The sequence below is a fragment of the Atractosteus spatula genome, chromosome 8 (genome assembly GCF_055471065.1).
Source record: "Atractosteus spatula isolate fAtrSpa1 chromosome 8, fAtrSpa1.hap1, whole genome shotgun sequence".
Classification (NCBI taxonomy): domain Eukaryota; kingdom Metazoa; phylum Chordata; class Actinopteri; order Semionotiformes; family Lepisosteidae; genus Atractosteus; species Atractosteus spatula.
The window spans coordinates 16026263-16048874 of record NC_142713.1 but is presented as its reverse complement, the minus strand read 5'-3'; the positions used below and the strand labels follow the sequence as shown (position 1 = coordinate 16048874).

The 22612-nt window shown below is 36.7% G+C and overlaps 1 protein-coding gene across 2 annotated transcripts in view; it reads left to right on the top strand.

Moving 5' to 3' along the window:
- hipk2 (homeodomain interacting protein kinase 2) overlaps nt 1-21526 on the top strand; it is a 110932-nt gene extending 89406 nt beyond the window's left edge. For both annotated transcript variants that reach the window (XM_088922979.1, XM_088922978.1), the window contains exons 9-15: nt 1050-1171; nt 6322-6464; nt 7718-7897; nt 9110-9397; nt 9744-9991; nt 11052-11212; nt 14480-21526. In XM_088922979.1, coding sequence (XP_088779105.1) covers nt 1050-1171; nt 6322-6464; nt 7718-7897; nt 9110-9397; nt 9744-9991; nt 11052-11212; nt 14480-14941 — 1604 coding nt within the window. In that variant the 3' untranslated portion in view covers nt 14942-21526. The remainder of the gene's footprint in view (nt 1-1049; nt 1172-6321; nt 6465-7717; nt 7898-9109; nt 9398-9743; nt 9992-11051; nt 11213-14479) is intronic.
- The last annotated feature ends 1086 nt before the right edge of the window (nt 21527-22612 follow it).

Here is a 22612-nt window from a genome sequence, read left to right as displayed (position 1 = left end):
TTAACCTGTTTTTTGGTGGGATTAACTTCAGTTTGGAGGAAGAGTGAATGGTTAGTCCTGGTGAGAAGATTTACCAGGTGATTGTGAGAAACATAAGGGAGAGTGAAAAAACATTTTCTGGATTTGTTTTAACTTGACTCTCAATATTACGGTTGTAAGAAAAAAAGTAACACTTTATTTTAAGCGTTGTAAATCATGCTTTGAAAGTGCAGCGCATGATTTGTACCCCTTAAATCATAAACATTTGTTTGCACTGACATTAATGGAATATTTCTAAATATCTAGTGTCTTAGTGGCACTAATTATGACACACCTGTTAATGCTCTTTTCATATATGGTGAGCTATAATGAATTCATACATATGTTGAAACAGATCATAAATATAGTTACAATAATATACAAGTTATTTATTTTATAGGTAATTGCAGAACTGTTAATTTTGTTCATCATCACCTAAAGAGGATATAGAAAAATGTTAATTTGTTGCTTTCTTTCTATTGGCAACCCCTGTTGTCTCAGATTACATTTTGGAGCTGTGGCGGTCTGGAACATCTACCCGTCCACGTTGTTGAGGCCGATATCGTGAAACAGCTGGATGAAATCCTCCAATCAGTTAGCTATCAACTACTAAATGAACTAGATGGGCTGAATGGCCTCCTCTTGTTTTTTTATGCTCTTTTAATTGAGTGCTTGCTATAAATTTTAGTCTGATTTAAAGTGCTTTGACTTTTAACACGTCCCCAATTAATTTGAGTTGTCTTATATTTGTTGTGTTGTGTGAAAAGGATTTGAATATCTCATTGTGGACTCAAATACCAATTATATCAAGTTGAATCTTTGTTTAATTGAAAAAAAAAATATTTTACCAAAGAGACATTTCCATGCAATCATCAAGCCACTGAAATGAGAAATGTTTTCGTCCCCCCCTTTTCTAGTTCCTCTGACTGTTTTTTGTTGTACCTACTGTACAGTGCACAGTTTATTATTTTGTGAGGCTGAAATGGAATTTGTTTTTTATGACATATCACTTCTCTTTTTTCATGCCACAGGACTACAGGCCTCTCCCTCAAAGCATCCTGGTTACTCAGTGCGGATGGACAACGCTGTTCCCATAGTTACCCAGGCCCCCGGTGCCCAGCCCTTGCAGATTCAGCCAGGCCTACTAACACAGGTAAGCAGCTCAAGCAGTCTCAATGGTATCATGTCTCCTAAAAATTCTGTGTGTACTGTTAGCTTAAGCCTTAACACTGTTTTTATTGTTGTCCAAAAACTAGGGCAGTGAAACCTTGGAACTTTCAGCATCAAAATGCACCATACTTAAGTTAAAACCTAAGTTAGGAAGCATCGTTAAATATTTAGATTTGTATGTTTTTTTCAATCTTGAAGAACATTAAGCTCTTTGGAATTCTGTATCCTTGTGTCAGAGCTCAGAAACATGGCACATGAAGACTGAACTCATATTAGGTTTGTTCCTCTGTGGGGAGTGTTCCTGTTTCTCATTTCATGCCTTATCTGCCAGGCTAAATCATAACTTCTAGATCTACTCACCCCAGGCCATAGCACACATGTTTTGCTCTGTGGAGAGAAACATGGAGGGCAGTCAAGTATGCATTTCTTTTTTTTACAATGATGAGAGTACTTGTGCTGCCATTCATAATTATTTTTGTTATGTACACTAAGCATGGACAGATGTCCAAATTTATCAGGACTAATCTTTATACAGTAAGTGCCTTTCTTTGTTTTCTGTGAGTAAAACCTTATTATAGACTATTACAGATAAGGGGTGTGGTGTGATTAATAAAAAATGCTATCAGCTATTGCTCAACTGAAATTTGAAATGTTTGCCTTTCCCCCTTTAAATGGCTATAATTTGTTAAATATTGATGGAAAGCAGTTGTAAAATATTTGGACGTGATAAAATATTGCAGTATTTTAGCACTAATTTGAGTATTTTTCCTTGCTTCATATGCTTACATTTTTTAATTCTGAAGTCTCAATTATCATATTCCACAACAATAATACCCAGTAATCTAAATGGGAGCAGCAGCCTTTGTCCCTACTGATTCAGTCAATGATTTATCAGTTAATGGCACTGAGATATTTAATTCTGTTAGTTCCTCTTGTTTTAATTCATTTTTGAGGTTTGTTCTCTGAGTTGCCATTTATGATTTGTCCCACACTTCCAGTAGAACAGGATTCCCTCTCTAACTGTGGATTTGCCAGCCTTGGAAGTCACTCATACATGGTTTCCATGTTGAGTACCTGCCGTGAGGAAACCCTTGCACATACTGTACATGGTTCCACCTGTGAAAACCTAAAAAAGCGTGCAGCTTTTCCACCAAATAAAGTCTCCCTCACTCACCACATGTCTTTTCTCCTAGTTAAGCATTCAGTTTTAATATTTTTCACATACATCTGTGCCCATGAGCTCAGTGCTCTTTTACATGTACTCAGGTATTTCAGTGTTTTAAGTCTCAGGATTCAAGGTAACTAACATTATGGTTTACTTTTATTTTTTATTACTTTCTTGTGTTGAATTATAATTCATATTATTACTGTTTATTTGTAATTTTTAAGGGAGAAATCTCAAATTATGATGAGTGTTACATAGACTGTGGGAGCCTAACCCCCTATTTCCTATTGAAGTATTTACCAACCACAGTTGGTAACTCCTCAGTTGGTGAAGGAAACCATACTATGGTTCCAACATTGTGACAAAGAATCAATGTCAACTATCTAATAACCCGTCGGGTCACAGGGTTTGTGTATATAAGTTACAGTTGTTTGGAATTCTGCATTTTGTATTGGTCAAAAAAAAGTAAAGTAATTGTTGAGGTATTAAAATCAGTAGTTGCCAATTATTTTGCTGTAACCAACGAAACTGCTAGCACTTGGTTGGCCACAGGCGTGTCTGAGAGCTGAGAGAGCCCTGGCTGACTAATCCTACTCTGCCTTCGGCAGCACTCAGTCAATTGCATGCCACCATTTGCAGAAATTGTGGTCACAGTCAGCTAGCAATATAACCCAGGCTTGAACATATGATCCGAGAGCTCAACCTGGACCTGAGTAAGCGCCTTTATTGGTTGAGCTAATTAGAAGGCTGGTACATCATTACCAGAGATAACACATACGACAAGCACAGGGGTCTTTCCTTTGTGGTGAGACAAAGAGTCTTTGCACGTAACCAGGGCATGCTTAGAATCACAGTGGCAGAAGATTCCTGAGAAAGTGTAGACCCAGCATTATAAATCAGAATTTATTATTTATTATTTAATTTATTATTTCTTTCTCAGCAAAATCAGTATGCATTCCAAAAGATGGCATTTTCACATCCATGAAAACAAACAGAGACAAAACACATTTACTATCTTTATTTCTTTTCTTAAGTTTCTGTTTTATTAATGCACATTCTTTTATATAAAAATGTAATTAATGAACGAAAAAACAGGGCAGAAAGTCTTCTTTCTAGACCTCTAAATGTTCTGTAGGTGTTATACATTGAATGGAGCCCATCCTTAAAACCATCAGCTGTAAAAGACCTTGACTCCCTCTTATCTGGTTCATCTCTCTGACATTCCTCACTGAGGGGCTTCATTCCCAGCCATTCCCACTGCTGTTCTCATATAAGTGATAAGTAGTTGTTGTGAATTTGGGTGGGGGGCACATGATGACTGTCCCTTTATCTGGATCAGGAATACAGAAAAGGGGACAACAATTGAAACAGGGCTATGTGATATGCTGTTTGGGGGAAATTGTGTTTTGAAAAAAAAATCATCAACTTAGGGTATAATCCTCAGTTTTTACAGGTTAGTACTATTAACTACCAAAAAGCCTAGATGGACCAAATGGTCTTCTTGTTTGTACTGTAACTGTTCCTGTGTTCTTATATTGCTTTTGTAGAACACCATTATGAAGTACAAAGTATAACCTGTATGACATACTGTATTCTTATATCAGTTTTGTCGAAATCTTACTTGTTTCTACAATTTTTCTCTCTTCCCCTCTTTGTTTGCTCCTTCTCAACCAATTGAATCATTAATGTTAACAGGGAACTTAATTCAATCTCAGTCCAGGCTTAGGAAGTTGACACGGGTCTTGGCCTATTTGTCAGCAGGCAAAACTAGAAGTCAGGCTTAGGGGGGATATATAAGTAGTTCCATGTTTTGTACAAAACCTGTTTTGTATTTAAAGATACTTTTTGTAAACATCTTCTTTTTGTATGAAATTTTGGCTCAGAAAAATACGATCACTTTATTGGCCATATACAATTTCTTGTATTAGGAATTTGTCTTTCCGCGTACCCCAACTTGCTCTCCAGGAGACATACAGACAGGGAGAGAAGCTTGGGGTCAGAGTGCAGGGTCAGACATTTATACGGCGCCATATACTGCCACAATAAATACACACAGGAGCCTTTAATTCACTGGACAGAAAATTGGATAAAAATTAGTGATGTAAAAAATTGTAGTCTAAAAATACAACAAAACAGCTACTTTACCTGGAATAGCATATTCTCTCCAGTTCTCTTTTATTGTGTACCAAATTGCATTAAAAAAGCAGCAAAAGCTATTTTAATATTTGCAGAAATGGAAAATATGTCTTAGCATTCCACATATTGCTGTGACACATACCCATGCATTAAACTTTAGTCCTGCTGTTTATTTACCTCATGTGAAAACTGGATTTTTAAAAATAGATGTGGTCATTATATACTGAGCATCAAACTTATTGCTTACAACTGTTTGTCAGAAAATCACAAAGTTTTTTGATTGACATCTTAATCAACAGACTAGTCATATATAAATTTTGATTAACATTGATTGTCAGTAGGGTTGACCAGAGGCACAGGCTAGGCGCACATAAGGCCGGTGTTAGAAGCTATACAATCAGTACATCTGTGACGCTTGCTTTGCACCAGGGTGAAAATGATGTCTTAAGGGATTTTCTCCCATTCCTCTCATAACATCTGAACAAGACATGCTTGTCTCTGAGCCCTAGATTCCACATCATATCAGCTCATCCTATAACTGTTCTGTGGTGCTCAAGTCTAAAGCATAACTATAACATTTTTATCTGACAAAAAAGCATTGTACTGTACATGAGCAGCGTGAGAAAGTGAGTTGTCCTGGAATGTTGTCATGTCATGAGGAGCCCACAAGTAAATTCCCAGGACTTAATCAGGATATTGCCTTTGAGTCAGGCATCCAAAAATCACTACAGGCAATATTCTGTCAAGGTCAATGTCAGGTGAGAGTATCACACTTAACCTTAAATGATCAGTTAATCAAATTGCCTAAATCATTTATACAATACTATATACAAAATCTATATGATTTATTTTTAAAAAACATACATGCATAGAGTGTATAGAGTATGTAGAGTTATTTCGATACTCAGTAAATGAAAAGTGATTTGTTTTTATTTTTTAGAAAGGGGCAGATGAAATTTCATGGCTTCTAATGCAACCAAACTTATTTTATATTGTTGCAAAGTACCTATGCAGTGTAACTACTATGGATACAGAAAACAATAAACTTGGCCGTTTTCTTTGAGCCTCTGAATGTTTTGTCTTCAAATTTCCTAATTAGCACCATTTAGAGGACACACAATTTAAGGACCATTCGACATTGTTAACATTTTCAAAATATGTCACCATACAGTAAGTCATTATATTTCCAGTACATTTTGTACTTTAAATACTAAGAAAGTTTTCAGAAGGAATTATCACCATCAATTTTGTTCTCAACTTTTACTGAGTGTCCTTCCAGATGCCTTAGCTACTCCTCGCATAAAAGGTAGGATTAGTGTCTATGCAGACCTGTAAAATGTCTGTAAATTATAATCATTACCTTACAGAATTATTTGAACCAGTTAAGGTCATTAAGTCAGGATTCTTATCCTGAGGTATACAGTTTACAGAGATTTCTCTACAATCATTCCAGGGTGGTCCCAAAAAATAGAGAAATGGTTTATTCTCATTAACATTTTTTGTATTTCAGTATTTATGTGACGTTATTCACTTTATTTCTGCTGTCATTTATTGAGGTGAAATTTCTTATGTCTCTTTACTATAGCTTTTGAAGTTGCAGCTTAGTGGCATTTTTAATAACTGTATATACCATTCCAGTTAAGTGCTATCTAGTTCCACATTGTTTGGAGAAAGTCGGTGAAAACATGTAGTGCAGATAAGGAAGGTTCATGCTGAATATTTGAGCTGGGATCGGGGTCCCCTTTTTAGAGAATACCTGACACAGGCTGAGAACAGTAGGGCATCATTCCCTAGGCCTGACATTTTTTCTTGCTCTGTCCCTGTGACTGCAGCAAGCTTGGCCTACTGGGACTCAGCAGATCCTGCTCCCCTCAGCCTGGCAGCAGTTGACAGGAGTGGCAGCACACACCTCAGTACAGCATGCAGCTGTCATCCCTGAGACCATGGCAGGCACTCAGCAACTGGCAGACTGGAGGTGAGTCGTACTGGTGATTAGACATTTTCATTCAAACTTGTGTAGACTAATCGAAAGCTTCTTACCTGCCTATCAAAAAACAGTACACAAGAACACACATTGGTTCACTACTCTTTACCTTATGTCTTTGCCACAAAACTGAGAACAGTAGGCACTTTTTTACCAAAAGGGTGTAGGTATATGGAACCTGATATCTTGGCTTCTTTAAAGAAATTCCTGAATAAGATCCTTGGATCTATTAGCTACTAACTACCATTCTAGATGGGTCAAATGTATTGTATTGCATTTGTGGGTTACTGTTATGAAGCAGAAAATGTAACCTGTATGGCATCAGTTTTGACTCTGACATCAGGTTTGTTGGAAGCTGACTTTCATAAAGCATTAGATCATTTATATAATGACTAAAACATAGATATTGAAAAGCATTGTGCCTTTCAATTAATAATCATAATATTTTTTTGTCCATGGAATATAACATTTTATGTTTCATTTTACCAAATAGGTGTTAGAATTTTACAAGACTTCATCTTGGTAAAGACTGTGGAAGCCATGTGGGCCCCTAAAAACAGTTCTAAAGTCTTCTGCCTGACAGACAAAGGCATTTAGGTGGCCTTGTAAAAAAGATTTAAGTTCATGCACAATTACAGGCAGCTCTAGAATGTGCTGCAGTGCATTGCACTGTCTTCTCTGTCTCCACCAAAGGGGACGAGACAGACCTGTCTCTGGGGAGAAAGGGAGGCTTGGAGAAGTTACAGCAGAGTATCGGTGTATTTGAATTTAGAGAGCGACATTGTCCTGAGAGGACCGTTTACACAAGTGTCGCACTTCCTCTGCAGAGCTTCTTTAATACAGCTTTATCATTTTTTTCCCTCTGGTTCTGCTGCCACCTAATGGCCAATGTGTATTTTGTTTGGTAAATTTGTTTTCTGCGCGAGACAAAAACACAGCATTTTGTTCCGGATTTGAGTCCTAATATATATATTTAATCACATTTTTATAAACAACTAGAAATCTAGCCTGAAAAGCAGCAAATATACTTTCCATGGTAAGCTCTTAAGATTGTCTAGGAAACAGTTTGCAAAGTTTGTATGTACGGTAATGTGTGTAAAGTGATGTTATGTATTTTAGGTGCAGAAAGTGGTCTTAATTAAAAATGGTTAATGTTGAAAAATTGTATTTAAGGGGTGATTTTAGAAACAAATGAGCATTATTTTAAAGTTTCCTGATATATGATCTCTCTGTTGTTCATTCAGAAACTCACATACCCATGGCAGCCATTATAACCCCATTATGCAGCAACCAGCCTTATTAGCTGGTCATGTGACCCTCCCCTCAACGCAGCCTTTGAATGTTGGAGTCGCCCATGTGATGAGACAACAGCCAACCAGCAGCACCTCTTCCAAAAAGAACAAACAACATCAGCTTTCAGCAAGGTATTTTCACCCTGTCTCAGCTTTGGCAGTTGAGTGCCATTGGGGTTGAATGTGCTCTAGACAGCTAGAATTCAATTGGCTTTCATAAGAATATCAATTTTTGAGACCTGCCCTGTCCTGAAACATACAGTAACATCAGTGAGAGGCACGTCTCTCCTCCAATTAGTACTTACTCTCCTGCACACTGTTGTGGGGCTTCCGCTATATAAAAAAGAATAATTACACTGCCAGTTGAGCATGTTGGAGGACTGTGTCTGTAGGTAATTATTTTCCACATAAACTACAAGAATTGTAGCTAATGCGTCAAACTGATAAGCAATTGGCAATTCCAAAGTGGGTGAGTATAAAATAGAAATTTAGATTCAATTTCTTTTTTTTAAAGGGAAAACCTAAAGGGAAACCACAGTACCAATTTCTCTAGCCGGTTCTTAAATCTTGGTAGCACAATAAATTAATGGGTGGTACAGAAACATTTTACAAATTTCAAATTAAGCACAAAATCATGAACTTTGTGAAAGTATTGTGTAAGTATTGTACTGTAAGTTGCCATGTTGTTGCAAACCCCTGGTCTCACCACAGGCAAGAGCGAGAGTTCCCTCAAATTGCAACGTGATGCAGCCCCTTCCTGCGCTCTAGTCACTCTAATGACTAATGTCAAGCGATGTATGGGTGAATTAAGTACAGGTTATGCAACAGACATTTTACCACAGAAACTTTCCAACAAGATCTGCATGCAGAGTTGCCATTTATCAACAAAACTATCTTGATTTCGAGAGCAGTATTTTTTAAGGGATTAAAATAGAAGAGTTCACAAGCCTGCTCGTTTACAATGTAATAAGGCTGCTTCACGTCACCAGAAATTTTGAATGGCAAAATATGGCGCTGCGCATGCCTGAAAATGTAGTCTGTGTTGTGACGTAAATTGGAGGTTTTACTAGTTACTTTGGAACGTTTTACATTTAATGTGTTTTAATTTAATGCACTTACCAGTGGTGATTGTCACCTCGAAATATAAAAATAACGTTGTTATCCCTGTTAAAGAATTATTATGACAAAAACATGGGTAGGGACAGCACTGCAATTACTCCTTGAAATGTAACTAAGACTATTTATTTACTTGAGGTCATGGGAATCTGCTAAGCACAACTAGAATTAAGTGAGGTTTAAATCATTATTTTATCAAACTGTTGTGGTCTCGCTGTGTCCCCTCAGGAACATGTCGGCGTACGATGTGTCGTCTTCACAGGCAGTTGGCTCTCCACAGCGCTCAAAGCGAGTGAAGGAGAATACGCCGCCCCGCTGCGCCATCGTCCAGACCGGTTCCTCAAACTGCACTGCATCTGTGGCGTGCAGCTGGGGTGAGCCAGCATCCAGCACCACACGAGACCACCACCAGAGACAGACCATCGTCATCCCGGACACACCGAGCCCTGCTGTCAGTGTTATCACTATCAGCAGTGACACTGACGAGGAAGAAGACCAGAAGCAGGCCGCTACCAGGTGAGATATCACAAAAAAGTACAAGGTCCCTGAGGATATTTCCTTGTAAAAGCTCAGAAAACAGTATTATAGTAATCTTGGGATGCTACTTTTTCTTGTGGTATCTGAGGAGAACATCACTAACATCTTCACTTTCCAAAGTGCAGAAAAAACAAAAACAAAAAGAATACCAACTGTGCCATTTTTGGAAGTAGCTAGAAATGACCTGTTAAAGTACATTAACATATTATGTTAACTTTCTAGTGTCACACTGGTGATACATGACTTATGAATATGAACTATGAAGATTGCAATCAAATTTGAAAGAAATTAAGAACTGAGATAGTATGTGCTCCTGTCTTTGCAGCACAATGTCCAAACAGAGGAAGAATGTCATTAGCTGTGTCACAGTGCATGATTCCCCGGACTCCGACTCCTCCAGTAACAACAGCCCCTATGCTGTAGAGCACCGCTCTGGCCTTGCCAATGGGAATGCTTTTGACTCAAAGGGAACACTGGACAACCACTGCAATGGCAACCCTCGCACCATAATCATACCACCACTCAAAACCCAGTCAAGTGAAGTTCTGACTGAATGTGAACGGCTTGTACCAGGTACTGCATTTTATCTGTGTTGTCATGTTTGCAGTTCCTATGAGTTCGTGTAATTTATTTTTCACGGGGAAGATGTTTACCTAGGAAAATTAATGTCATGTCAATATACAGGTTTTGCACAAAATAATGGAAACACACAGAAATATATGAATATTTATTAATAAGGAGTTGAGCTACCCTTTGCCTTCAGAAAAGCTTCAGTCCTTCTTAGAATACTGTTATACAAGTTTTGAACTATATCTATTAGAATATTGAAACATTCTTCAACAAGGAAAGCTTTCAGTTCTTCGAGATATGAAGGAGGTAGAAATCTACTCCACACTCTACTGTATGTTCCATACCCAATCTGACCCACTGACTCCTATGAGATGCCTGCCCATACCATAACATCATCATGTGTAACAGTTGGTAACACGTAGTGTGGGTTGAAAGCTTTCTTTGGCTTTCTAAACATAAACCCTTCCAGTATATGCACTTAAGGAGTAAACGACCAGTCATCCAACCATATCATTTTATTCTGCTGCGCCAAAGTCCAGGTTTAATGCTGATTATGCAAGATTATGCATTGCTGTGCATTGATCTTGGTTATATGTGGTTTCAGAATGGCAGCCCTATTATAAATATCAGCTTTGTGAAGTACACGCCATCCAATTTCTGTTGAGATAATTTTTGACTCCATTGCTTTGTGGTTTGACAGTAAATACCCTATTAAGTGTCAGTCTATCCCAGTCAATAAGCTTTGACTTGCAAACACTGTTCTTCTTACCTGAATTACCAATTATTTGACCTCTTTCAAAATGTGTTAGATCTTTTATAACGGAAACATATTGGTGATCAGTATTGAAATTATATGAAACACGCATAGAATCCTTTTTAATTGCAATTTAGTTACTACAAAATATGAGTCCTTTTTCATTAGATGTTTCCATTATTTCGTCCACCTGTTTATTAAAGTCTGTGTAAGGCTTGTCTTAAATATTTGCAATGGGAAAATTATATACAAATTAATTCTCCTTTTTTGAGAATTCCCTTTTAAAAGAGTGGTTCTCATCTGTTTCAGACACAAGTGTTCATCAGTCTTCATCATACAAATCCAAAACATCCAGCACAGTGGTTCCTGCCAACAGTCACTCCTCAGGGAGCTCGGCTGGGGGCGTCACCTATAGGCAGCAGAGAACCGGGACACATTCTTTCCAGCAACAGCCTCTGAACCTCAGCCAGGTATGGACAAACACACACAACCACATACTTCACAACCACAGTGGCACAAGCTACTTATAACCATCCCACGGTAAATTGGCGGCAACATTTCCGTTTCCAGTAGAGGTGTTTACTGCATGAAAGCATAAACATAAACTTACAGTGTAATTGCTAGACAAATCCAAATTTAATTATCCTTTTTATTTTCTATAATACCATCCATCCACCCCTTTTATAACTGCTTTATCCACTATATCCACTACTCACTCGCAGGAGAGCCGGTGCATATCCTGGCAAGCAATGGACAGAAGTCCACTGCAAGGCACATACAGATAGACACACACAAATTCACACTAGGGCCAATTTCCTCAGAAGCCAGTTAACCTACTGGGAGGAAATCAGAGTAAAACCAGAGGAAACCCGCACAAACATGTTGAGAATATATAAACTCTACACAGATAGCATCCCAGATCTGGAATTGAACATATGGCCCCAGATAACCTGGAAAACAGGTTACTAGGTACTGCCAGTTTATCTTGGGTGAATAATAGCAATTGTGATTTCTTTCAGTTGCTGCACATACTGCATTGTTTTGCACTGTGGCAAAAATAAACTTGAAATTGAAATTCTGTGTCCCTTAGGACCTGTGCCCTCTCTAGATGTGTTATAAACATTAGAAAGAGAAGCTTGCTCTGTTAAAATCTGGGTCCTTCATTATATGGATTTATAAAGATCAAACATATGGCCCTCAGTTTGGATCATAGTAAAATGGGCATTATAATTATGTTAGAGAAGAAAATAAAAGTAAAGAATGTTGTGTGGTCCAGGAGAAGTGAAGAAGTTATGTTTCTTCATAAAATCAAAAGCTGACATGCTTGATTTGCATGACTTACCAAAGTGTAATAGTAAAGGTAATAGAAGTGAATTTATTTGAGTGGGGAGCTGCAAATTGATAAGTAAATGTTAATTTCACCATGAAAACTTTATTATGTCAAATTAAAGCCAGCAAATTTATATATACTATTCATTTTTATTATAACGTCAATTTAAATAACTATAACATGCCTTTTGCCAGTTCTTTCCCAGTTAAAAACACTAAAACTATGCAGAATATGAAACCTGCTGAATCGCTTTTCACTTTTCATCACAGGTGTTTTGTTAATTTTAACAGATCTGTGGTCTAGAAATTTGCTCCGTGATACTCATTACCTTAAGCACACAATTTATCAAACTACGAAAACTATTGTATAATTATCCCATGTATAGTTATAATCATTAATATAATTATTTAATTAAATTATTATTAGATTATCCTGTTTATAATCATAATTGATATAATTAATTACTGTACTTATTATTTGAATTAGTATAATTATCATAATTTATAATTGTGATAATTATCCCATTTAATTTTATATGGTAGTTAAAACATAACTGTTCCACATGTAAAATGTAGAAAAATTCAAAACTTGTACAGTGGCATGTTGCATCTGAATTTAAGGCTATGCAAATGTATTTCAAGTACTCACCTTTATCAGTGCTTTTTTATTTTCTTTTGCTTTTGTAACAATGTACTGACAACATATGATGTGAAATTAAAAGGGATGCAGGAAGAAGAGCCCGTGATATAGAGAAAATTCATAAACCAAATGCTCATATAGCAGGGGGTCATATATTTCCCTGGTATATTTGCCTCAATATACATCTCCTGGCACTCATGTCATTGAGATATTTTGGATACTACATAAAACACTAGTATAAAATTATAATAATGCTACATATATAATAATATACTATTATAAATACATTATACTATTTAATGATATTTTGATGATACATCATATGTACAGTATGACCCAAATGAAGTACATTTAAACCAAATCTGGCCTAAAATACATATACAAATGACTTTGACTCCCAGCTCTAGATAATCTTTTGATAGTAGGTATTTTAATTCTATGACACATGTAACAGTAAAGGTTAACTTGAAACAATTATTTGTCTCTGCCAAGACCTTCTGTATTCGTGCAAGAATATAAATGAGAGTCTGCTGTGGTGTGCACCACTCAACAGACAGCATTAACAGGATGCATGATGGCATCTCTGAGATAATAAACCATTTAGGATGAGTGTATAATCCATCCATCTAATTCAGGGTCAGGGGGGTGTCAGAGCCTATGCCGGCAAACAATGTGTGCAATTTAGGATACACCCTAGGCCTAGACAGGATGCCAGTCCATCACAGGGCTCACACAGATACACACGCAGCAGAGCCAGAATCCAATTACCTCCAATCTTTGGGCTGTGGAAGGAAACCAGAGCACCCAGCAAAAAGCCCATTTGAACAAGGGGAGAACATACAAACTCCACATAGATAGCACTTCAGGTCCAGAATTGAACCTAGGGCCCCAGATTTGCAAGCCAGCAATGCTAACCATTGGGCCACCCATGGGTGTATATTTCACTCACAAAATACATTATGTAACAGTTAAAGACAGTTGTTATTCATACCTCTTTTTATGTGGATGTTTTAAATTCATCCTTTTTAATTTCATTGGTAAAACTTATTCAAAACACCAGTATATATTGTTTTAATAAAAAAACGTATATATATGCTTACATTATTCCCTTGAAAGTGTTAAGAAAAAACTTCTTCACACCTGTGTTTATTTTTTCTTATTTTTTTAGTATGAACTGCACATTCCTTTCCAATTCACCACACTGATGCAGTTCACCCCTCTTTACTGTTATAGGCTTATTCTGTGAATGTAAAAGTCTGTCCTGGTGCTTGAGCATTACTAATTGTAATTACTCCACACCTTAGAATATGTTGGCAATATACAGGAATAATACAGGTGACAGTTGCACAGGTCTCTTTTGGGGCACATGGTTTCCTATCAATATACAGATACATGAATTTATCATAATTTCATCCAGGTTAAAAAAAGGCCAATGATTTATTTTGAGCAGGTATAATTTTGTGCAGCTTTTGTTGATCAAGCTGAGACGAAACCCGGTGCATTTTCATGCGTGTACAAGCACATAATACTCATAAAGAGTATGTGACTTCATAGAAGACAAGGTCAGATTTTTGGTACAAAAATATTTTACTGACATACTTTGTCTACACAATCAATGGACTACGGTGATCATTCTTGGTATTTCCACAAACATCATCAATTTGCTAATCAGCACCGCTCATTTATATAGGCAGCAGACAGCATCACTAAGGAAAGCAAGATGATCCAAAGTATGCCTCTTTCAGCTTTTTTTCAATCTCCCTCACAGGCGCAGCAGCATGTGGCAGCAGAGAGGAATGGGGGCCACCGCAGGCAGCAGGCCTACATCACCCCAACTATAGCACAGGCACCTTACTCCTTCCCGCACAACAGTCCTTCGCACACTGCTGTTCACCCGCACCTAGCTGCGGCCGCCCACCTTCCTGGACAACCACACCTGTACACTTATACCACGCCCACAGCTCTGGGCTCCACAGGCACCGTTGCTCACCTAGTGGCCTCGCAGGGCTCAGCACGCCATGCGGTGCAGCACACAGCCTACCCTGCTGGGATCGTCCACCAGGTCCCTGTCAGCATGGGCCACCGTGTGCTTCCTTCTCCCACCATCCACCACAGCCAGTACCAGGCACAGTTCGCCCACCAGACCTACATTAGCGCCTCGCCAGCTTCCACTGTCTACACTGGATATCCACTGAGTCCCACCAAGGTGAACCAGTACCCTTACCTCTGAAAACACTGGAGCCACACCAACGCTGCTTTAGAAAGAGAACTGAAAAAAGAAACATGCAATCCAATTAAGATGACATGTTAAACTTGAAGAAAAAAGAAAACTCCTCTCTGAATAAAGAGGGGGTAGGATTTTAGGATTATTTCTTTTAAAAGGATCTTTAAAAGGGCCAGTGCTTTTATTTTTTTCCCAGGTTTAAAAAAATCCTTGAAGGCAATTTTTTTTGTTTTATTTGTTTGGGCAGCCTGGCCTTTGTCAAGGCCTATGGGAAAGGTGGCTATTTTTATTTTTCCCCTTTCTTTTTTCTTAATCCAATATGACTTTTGAAGACAGAGGTCATGCACTGTCCATGTGACCTCTAGTGAGATGGGGATGAGGCGAAAAGGATACCTGCTGCTCTTCAAAGAAAAACAATGGCCTTGAACTGTCTTAACCATTTCCAAATTGTAAGTTGGGTGGAATCACCCGTGTTCTGACAGATGACTGGATGAGTTTTTCTGAAAAGAATATATATACTTTATAAATAATTTATAGCTTTTATTTTCTTTTAGGAAAACTTTCTTTTCTGATTTTATTACCTTCAAGGTAGGAATTTTAGCTGGGCCCCTTTAGAATGTAGCAGTATGCACCCTTTTTTGTGAAGAACTTCTCTGAAACCAATAGATTTTGTTTCTATTCTTTAAATGTGATTGCACAAAGTGATTATGATAACATAGGCATGTACAACGTGATCGTCTAGGTGTGTGTGTGCGCTAACGTCGCCTTGTGTGTGGTCTATCCTTTGCACCTTTGTGCAACTTTAAATACTCATAGTCTTAGGTTTTGACATTGTTTCCTCGTAGTGCCTTACAGATTTACAGACACAGTTTAAAGTTTACTTCGCTGGAACTTACAGAACCAACAGGGGCTAGTTTGAAAGCCAGTTCATAGCTTGTTATTGTCCTTGTTATAACAACCCTGTTTCAACTTCCAGGTGTAAGCTAAGCATCATATTAATATATATATATTAACATATATATTTGCATATTCATACACAAAATCATGAACTGCATGATTTACAAAAGTTATCCTGATGTGTTTTTGTATATTATCTCACCATGCTGGTATCTAAATAAGTTTTTGAGAAGAACTGCGTTTGGTACTGAACCAAAGTTATCAATGTATAAGAATAACCAGCGTTTTATTCTTTACTTCTGTTGAACGTAGTGACTTGCTTGCGGTTCTGTATACCATGTGTGTATATAACCTGTAGGGTTCTGTCACTGTGGTACCAATACTGGAACAATCTAACTGCTTTGAGAAGTACATCCTACAATAGACTGAAGGATAAATCTGCAGATGGCACAGAAAATGGAAGTATTTTAATGTACTACAAAGTAATGATGTAATGAAAATACTATATCACCTCTTAAATATGGAATGGTCTATTTAAAAAATAATGTTTTCAGTCATTTCAGCTACCACAGGGATTAACTTGAAATCCAACATATAAAATGAAATATGATAAACAAAACATTAAATTAAAAACATGAACATAGGATAGTTCTAATAGGGAGGCCTGTATAAAAAATACTGGTACTTAAAATAATGCTTGCCTGAAGTGTTTTTTGCTTGGTGGTAGTCATCAAGGTATTTCCTCACTGAATACATTTAAAATAATTTAAAAAACTGGCAAAAATAAGGTTAAAATAGGCAATGTTACATTATACATGCATACCCACAAGCAATTATGCTTATTAAGCTATTTTTGTGGTAGCTCTGTATGTAAGATTTTGAAACAGGATAATATTTCATCCATATAAAACTATGATGTACATTTTATTAAATCTAAATTAATTCTGTTGTAATAGATGTGAATAGACTTTTTATTGAATAAGTCTAAATGTAATTTGTGAAAAATAAACTGAACAACGCAAAAAAAATGATAGAGTTCTAAATACGCTCCAGTGTTTGACAAAAGAAAAGAAATAAGAGGCTGACCTGATACTGTACCTTTCCGGAACCTCTCAGTGGGAGTGAAATAGAATATTTCTGGGGGATTTGTGGGATCAGGGGTCTGATGTTAATTGAGACGGGGCAGAGGGAGAGGCTGAGTAATAAGATGGCTTGATCAGTTGAGGAATTGAGAAGGACAAAGTGAAATTTTGCATCTTTATGGGACTTAAGTATTGCAAGTTGGGAAAGAGTATGTTGGAACATAAAACCATCATGGTACTACAAGATACAAATTGTGTGGGGTGCTACTTGAATGCATATGGTACTCTGAAAGCAGTCTGGGTTAGTTTTATAAAGGTTTTTCTTACTGCTTCTGCAGTTTCTTGGTGATGTTAACTAAAAAATAGAACAGTGCTTTAGCATACACCTGGAATTGTTGTTTTTGTTTTAATTGTTAGTACAGTGATTAGCTATTTCAATCTTGTGTATGTTTAATGACATGTAAAAGGGATAGCTACATTTTGTGAATTGATGGTTCAAAGCTTGTTGTACTTTCTGCTTAATTTCAAATTAAGCTTTATTTTAACCAGTGTTTCAGGCTTTATTTTTTCCTGAACTGGGCACATATTAGCAGCTGATTCAACACAGTGATGGTATTCATGTTGGAGACTGTGAGTTTGCGTGTGTTACCCATTTTGTCTTTCATACCACTTTGCTGAAACGTATTAGTAGGTTTGAGAATTGAAAAGGATTGGGGATTTTTTGGTACCATTGTGTTTTACATTGTTGCAGTGATCCTATTCAGTGTATTAACAGCATGAGCTTTGATTTTCTTTTAAACACATTTAAAATATTATTTGTAATCAACAGTTGATTTAAAATTAACTGTCCTAAAGAGGGATATATTTATCAGTTGTGTAGAGCTGCTGTAAAAAGTGTTCCAGTATCATGAAAAACAGAAAAAGTCCCATGAGACTGTGTAAGGTAGGTAAAAGAGACAAAGTTGAGTGCACTGAACCCAGGTTTTATGCCTTTAACATTATCCCCACACCCAAAGAACAATTAAAATTGATTAGAAGTGATTTACAGCCTTTCTTGATTTTTATACAATTTCACATTTTGCAGCACCAGTTAAATCTTTTTGCAATGATTCCTGGGTCTCATGCAATCAAAAACTACTGTATCATAAAGTGTATTGTTAGGTAGGCCATTTGGTTTTACGTTGTGGAAACAGCCCGGTTTAAGCACACAGTCGAGAAAGATCCTGTTTTGTATGAATCCTACCTAGAGAGAATCATCTTTCAAACATTCCACTCAGATGATGCACCTGTCCGCTGCACAGTTTGCCTCCCAGCCGGGGAAACAGTGTGGCCTATTTAAGGCTTTTTTTCCCACCAAAGAAATGATAAACTATTAGATTATATTTACCCTCACTACCTGGAATTAACCGGCAATAATATCTTAACTTGTCTGTTTCTGTGTTCTGAATAATTGCTTTGTATTACATGTCACACAACAGCAAAATAAATAAAATACTGTACTTGCCAACTATTCTCCCAACAGGTGTTTGTGAGATATGTATGTATCCACACACCAAACAGAAAATGGGGATGCCACAATATAGTTTCACAAAACACACCATCTTTTGTGGGGAAATTGTATACCTTCTTTATTTTCAGCATTCTTTTCACTTCAAGAATGTGATTTTCAGACGTTCAGCCTTTATTTCATTCACGCTATGAAGTCCCAGAACCTATGTTTTTTTTTACTGAAATTTAAATTGTTTTGGATTTTTAGCATTTAAACCCAAACCTTAAAAATCTCTTGTGTTTTTGCTTATTTTTCTAAGTATGCAGGACAAATGTATTTTCCTGCATTGTTTTTAAGGCTTTAAAAATGTGTGGTAATCATAGCGTTTCATCAGTAATAGATATTTTACATAACTCCCAACATTAGTGCCATAGCAGTTAACTATAGGAAAGATCTTAATAAAATGTTAATAATGAATGCAATGAAAGCATTTCAATTTTGTTACTAACAGTGTGATTGTAAATAGAAAAAAATACAAAAATGTTCTCTTTCATTATTAGGGGCCAGTAATGGAAATGCTTTCTTCTCTTATGAAAAAAAGAGTGTAGGTCTTTGTTACTACTGCTGTGTGCTATTGAATAAATGTTCCATTATAAATGCAATACCATCCCAGAGGCAAAGGCAATACTAACAATAATTCATAGCTTGTCTTCATATTTTGGTGATAGTGTGACATCTCTACATTTTCCAAAAGAGAAGATGTGTAAAGAAGATTGTGTTTTTTTTAATATATTCTTCTGTACTTTCTGAAATACTTTCGTTGTGTGGTGTGCAAGCTATGAGCAGCCCTTTAACCCTACACCATTTAACCTTGTTTTTGTTAAGTGCTAAAGCAAAAGATCTGAAACAGTCAATTTATTTTTTAGTACTGAAAATGTTTTCATTATTGTGTTTTGTTCAATGTACCATATGCAGTAATGATTGCAATTTACAGTAACATAGAATTTGTATCTCATGCAGTATTGTAACTGCCCAAACGTGCTAACAAAAAATTAAATTACCTTCTCTATGTGAACCATATCTGTGAAAGAAATTTCTTAAGGAAAAAGATAACAGCAGCCCTCAATTGATTAATTATATATACTGCATGAAAATGTCCCACTTTACTCTCAAAGCTTTAAGGAGTGATAAAAATTATAGTGATGTTTAGTGTTGCCATTTTGTAAAGCCTAGTAAATTTACAGCCGTCTAGACTAGAACCAAACAAAACGTATAGCTTCAAACATTACCACTGCATAAAACCTTCAGATTTAAAAAAATATCAGTTTTGCTATTTATTTTGTTTTATATTAACTACATACCAGAAAGCTTTGTGTACAAGATCCACTTGGTTTTCTGAGGCAGAATCATTGAAAGTGACCCTTCAAAATGTTTTTAACTGCTTAAAAAAGCATCCTGTTGTGATGACGAGCCACCTATACAGAAAGCAGAATTATAACTTCAAAGCACATTCTCCTCTTCAGGCTGTGGGTTTGGCAAGTATAGTTCTTGTAGGCAGTGAGGTACAGTAATTAAGATGTTTGACATTAGAGGTCCTTTCAAACCAGTACTTAGACATTCTGAAACACTTCTGAAGGCATGAGTGTACGTGTGTGTGTGTTTGGATTTCAAGTGATGCTTGTTTCGTTTACTGATTTTTTTTGTTTTGGGAGGGAGAGGGGAGCACGGATTTGGGGTTTGATGCCATCCTTTTATCTCTGGACATACAAAGCCAAATGTTGTAATTTGGCCATTTTTACACATTTCTTAAGAGAACCAAAAAATTATGAATAAACATCAAAATGCAAAGAGGTTTTGCTGAGGTGCACTGTGTTCATAGCTTCTTATCTTTTTGAATGAGTGGGATGTGATTTTACTTGTTCTCCCAGTGTTCTTAGCAGTCAGAACTTCAGTGTTGAGTAAAAGCAAAAGAAAAACTTGATTTAAAAGTCAACTCAGTGATGAATCCTTGAGCTTTGCTTTGTCTTCTGCAATGGCTTTTTGTGGCATTTAATGGGTACTTGCACTTCTTGTTATCCAAAGGTATGTCAGCATCCCAGTATGTCACAGGGATACCCAGTGACACCCAAAGGTATGTCATTGGGTATCCCTGATGGCAAATACTCTCTTCTGTGAAAAATGTCAGGCTGTGGTCTAGCTGTTCACAGTCACTGCTAGTACTATATTAACATTCAGACTTCGTCATTCCTGAGGTCATAAAGAAAAATGAAACTGATAAAGTTCGTCTTTTCATTACCCATCAACCAGTCCTGCTGTTCTGTTCATCTCCAGTAAACCTTTAGTCAATAAACCACACACACAAAAAAAGAATAAAATATTTTTCTATAAACGCCTCTCAGCCTAAGAATGCATCAAACCCTGACTGTGTTTGTGTCCATTACTGTATGGTTTCTGTATGAAGTGTTATTTCTTGTTTATCTTTGTGAAATCTATTGTGTGCAGCAGTATTTTCCTGTATAATTCTTTCGCTGTGTTGTCCTTCTTACATTTTTGGGTTTTTTTTTTGGTGGGGGGGGTGAAGAAGTGTAATGTCTCTTTTATCAGTTTGATGATGTAGAAATATATGTATCCTATTCCTTAGTCTCATATTATAAGTATGTTATGAGAATGGATATTTTACTGGCTTATAGAATGTTTGAAAATAATAATAAATTAAATTCTTAACCAGTTGAGTACTTGCTACTAAAGGCTTGTGTTACCATTAAGACATTGTGTGCTTCTCTTAATAATCATTTTCGTTGTAGAAAAATGGAGTGAATTTATATTAGTCTTCAAACTAATAATAGCATTGTAAATTTACAGAAGATTTTAACTGAAAATTCGTTATAGAAGAATATAGTTCTTTTAATTGTTATATTTACTAACTGTAGGGTGAGAAGGGGCTCCCGTTGTGGTGAACTATGTTATAGCTTGTTATTCACTGTTACTTTTGATCATTTTTTCGGTCTCCAAGGTGAATCGAGTTATTAATCAGAATTTGTATGCTCACATATGCATATTGTATATGTGTAGAAATGTAATCACACTTTGTCTTGGATTTACATTAAACTGTTTTAAGTCACAGTACCTGTCTCTTGTCTTATTTGTGATTGTTGTAAATGTTCAGTGTCTGCAGTGCGTGTGTCTGAGAAAATCAGTGTAGCATGTGGTACAGGATTACTGTTGGTACAGTACTAACACAGTGCTGAGAAAATGTTTGTGAACCCCAAAGATAAATATAGAAGTAGGGCTGGGCGATATGGCCAAAAACATTATCACGATAAAAATGTTCATATCAGTCGATATCGATAATTATCACGATAAATGTCAAATCATTATTTCTTTCAAGTTTAAAGGCAGATTTTTTCTCCTGAGTGAAGGTTGAAGAAACCAGACAGTTAATTGGTAAATTAAACAACTCTTTATTTTAAGAACACAACAAACACTTGCCAAACAGCAGAAACATTAAACAAATCTGAGGTAGAGAGTATTCAAGTCTTTTTTATGTCATGAGTAAAATTTACAAAATAAATATCTTAATAGAAAAATTAAATACTGCGGTGTGATAAAACACACATAGAAGATGGCTCAGACTGCAAAGTTTAAAGTGCTCTGTTTTATGTCTGATCGTAAAAAGCCAAAATATCTCCAAATTACCGAAGTTGAATGACCTTTTCTGTCGACGATGTCATCGTCCTTCGAGCTGGTCGTTGGCAGCACTACATTTGCTTCAGTGTCGCTCTTTTCTCCACTCTAACTACAGTCCTGTCAGCCACCACCGTGTGGGTAAACAACACCACGTTCGCTGCCCGGTCTGCAACACGCACGCACACTCGCGCAGTATTTTGTGCGCATGCAGCATAAACATATATATCAAACATTTATCGAACTTTTGTTAAAATTATATCGAGGAAAATTATATCGCGATAATTATCGTTATCGAATTATCGCCCAGCACTATATAGAAGCTTCATTGTGTTATTATTATACCCTTCTTGAATCAAAATCAGCCTTTATGTTCATATCCAATATGTTTTATAGTAACCAACTCTATGTCTCTTGAAACAAAATGATCTATGAATTAAACGATAAACTAAGGTGCTGAATAATTAAGGTAGTGAAAAGTTCACCTGAGAAGTGAAAAGTTAGCGAACCATGGCCGGTCCTAGC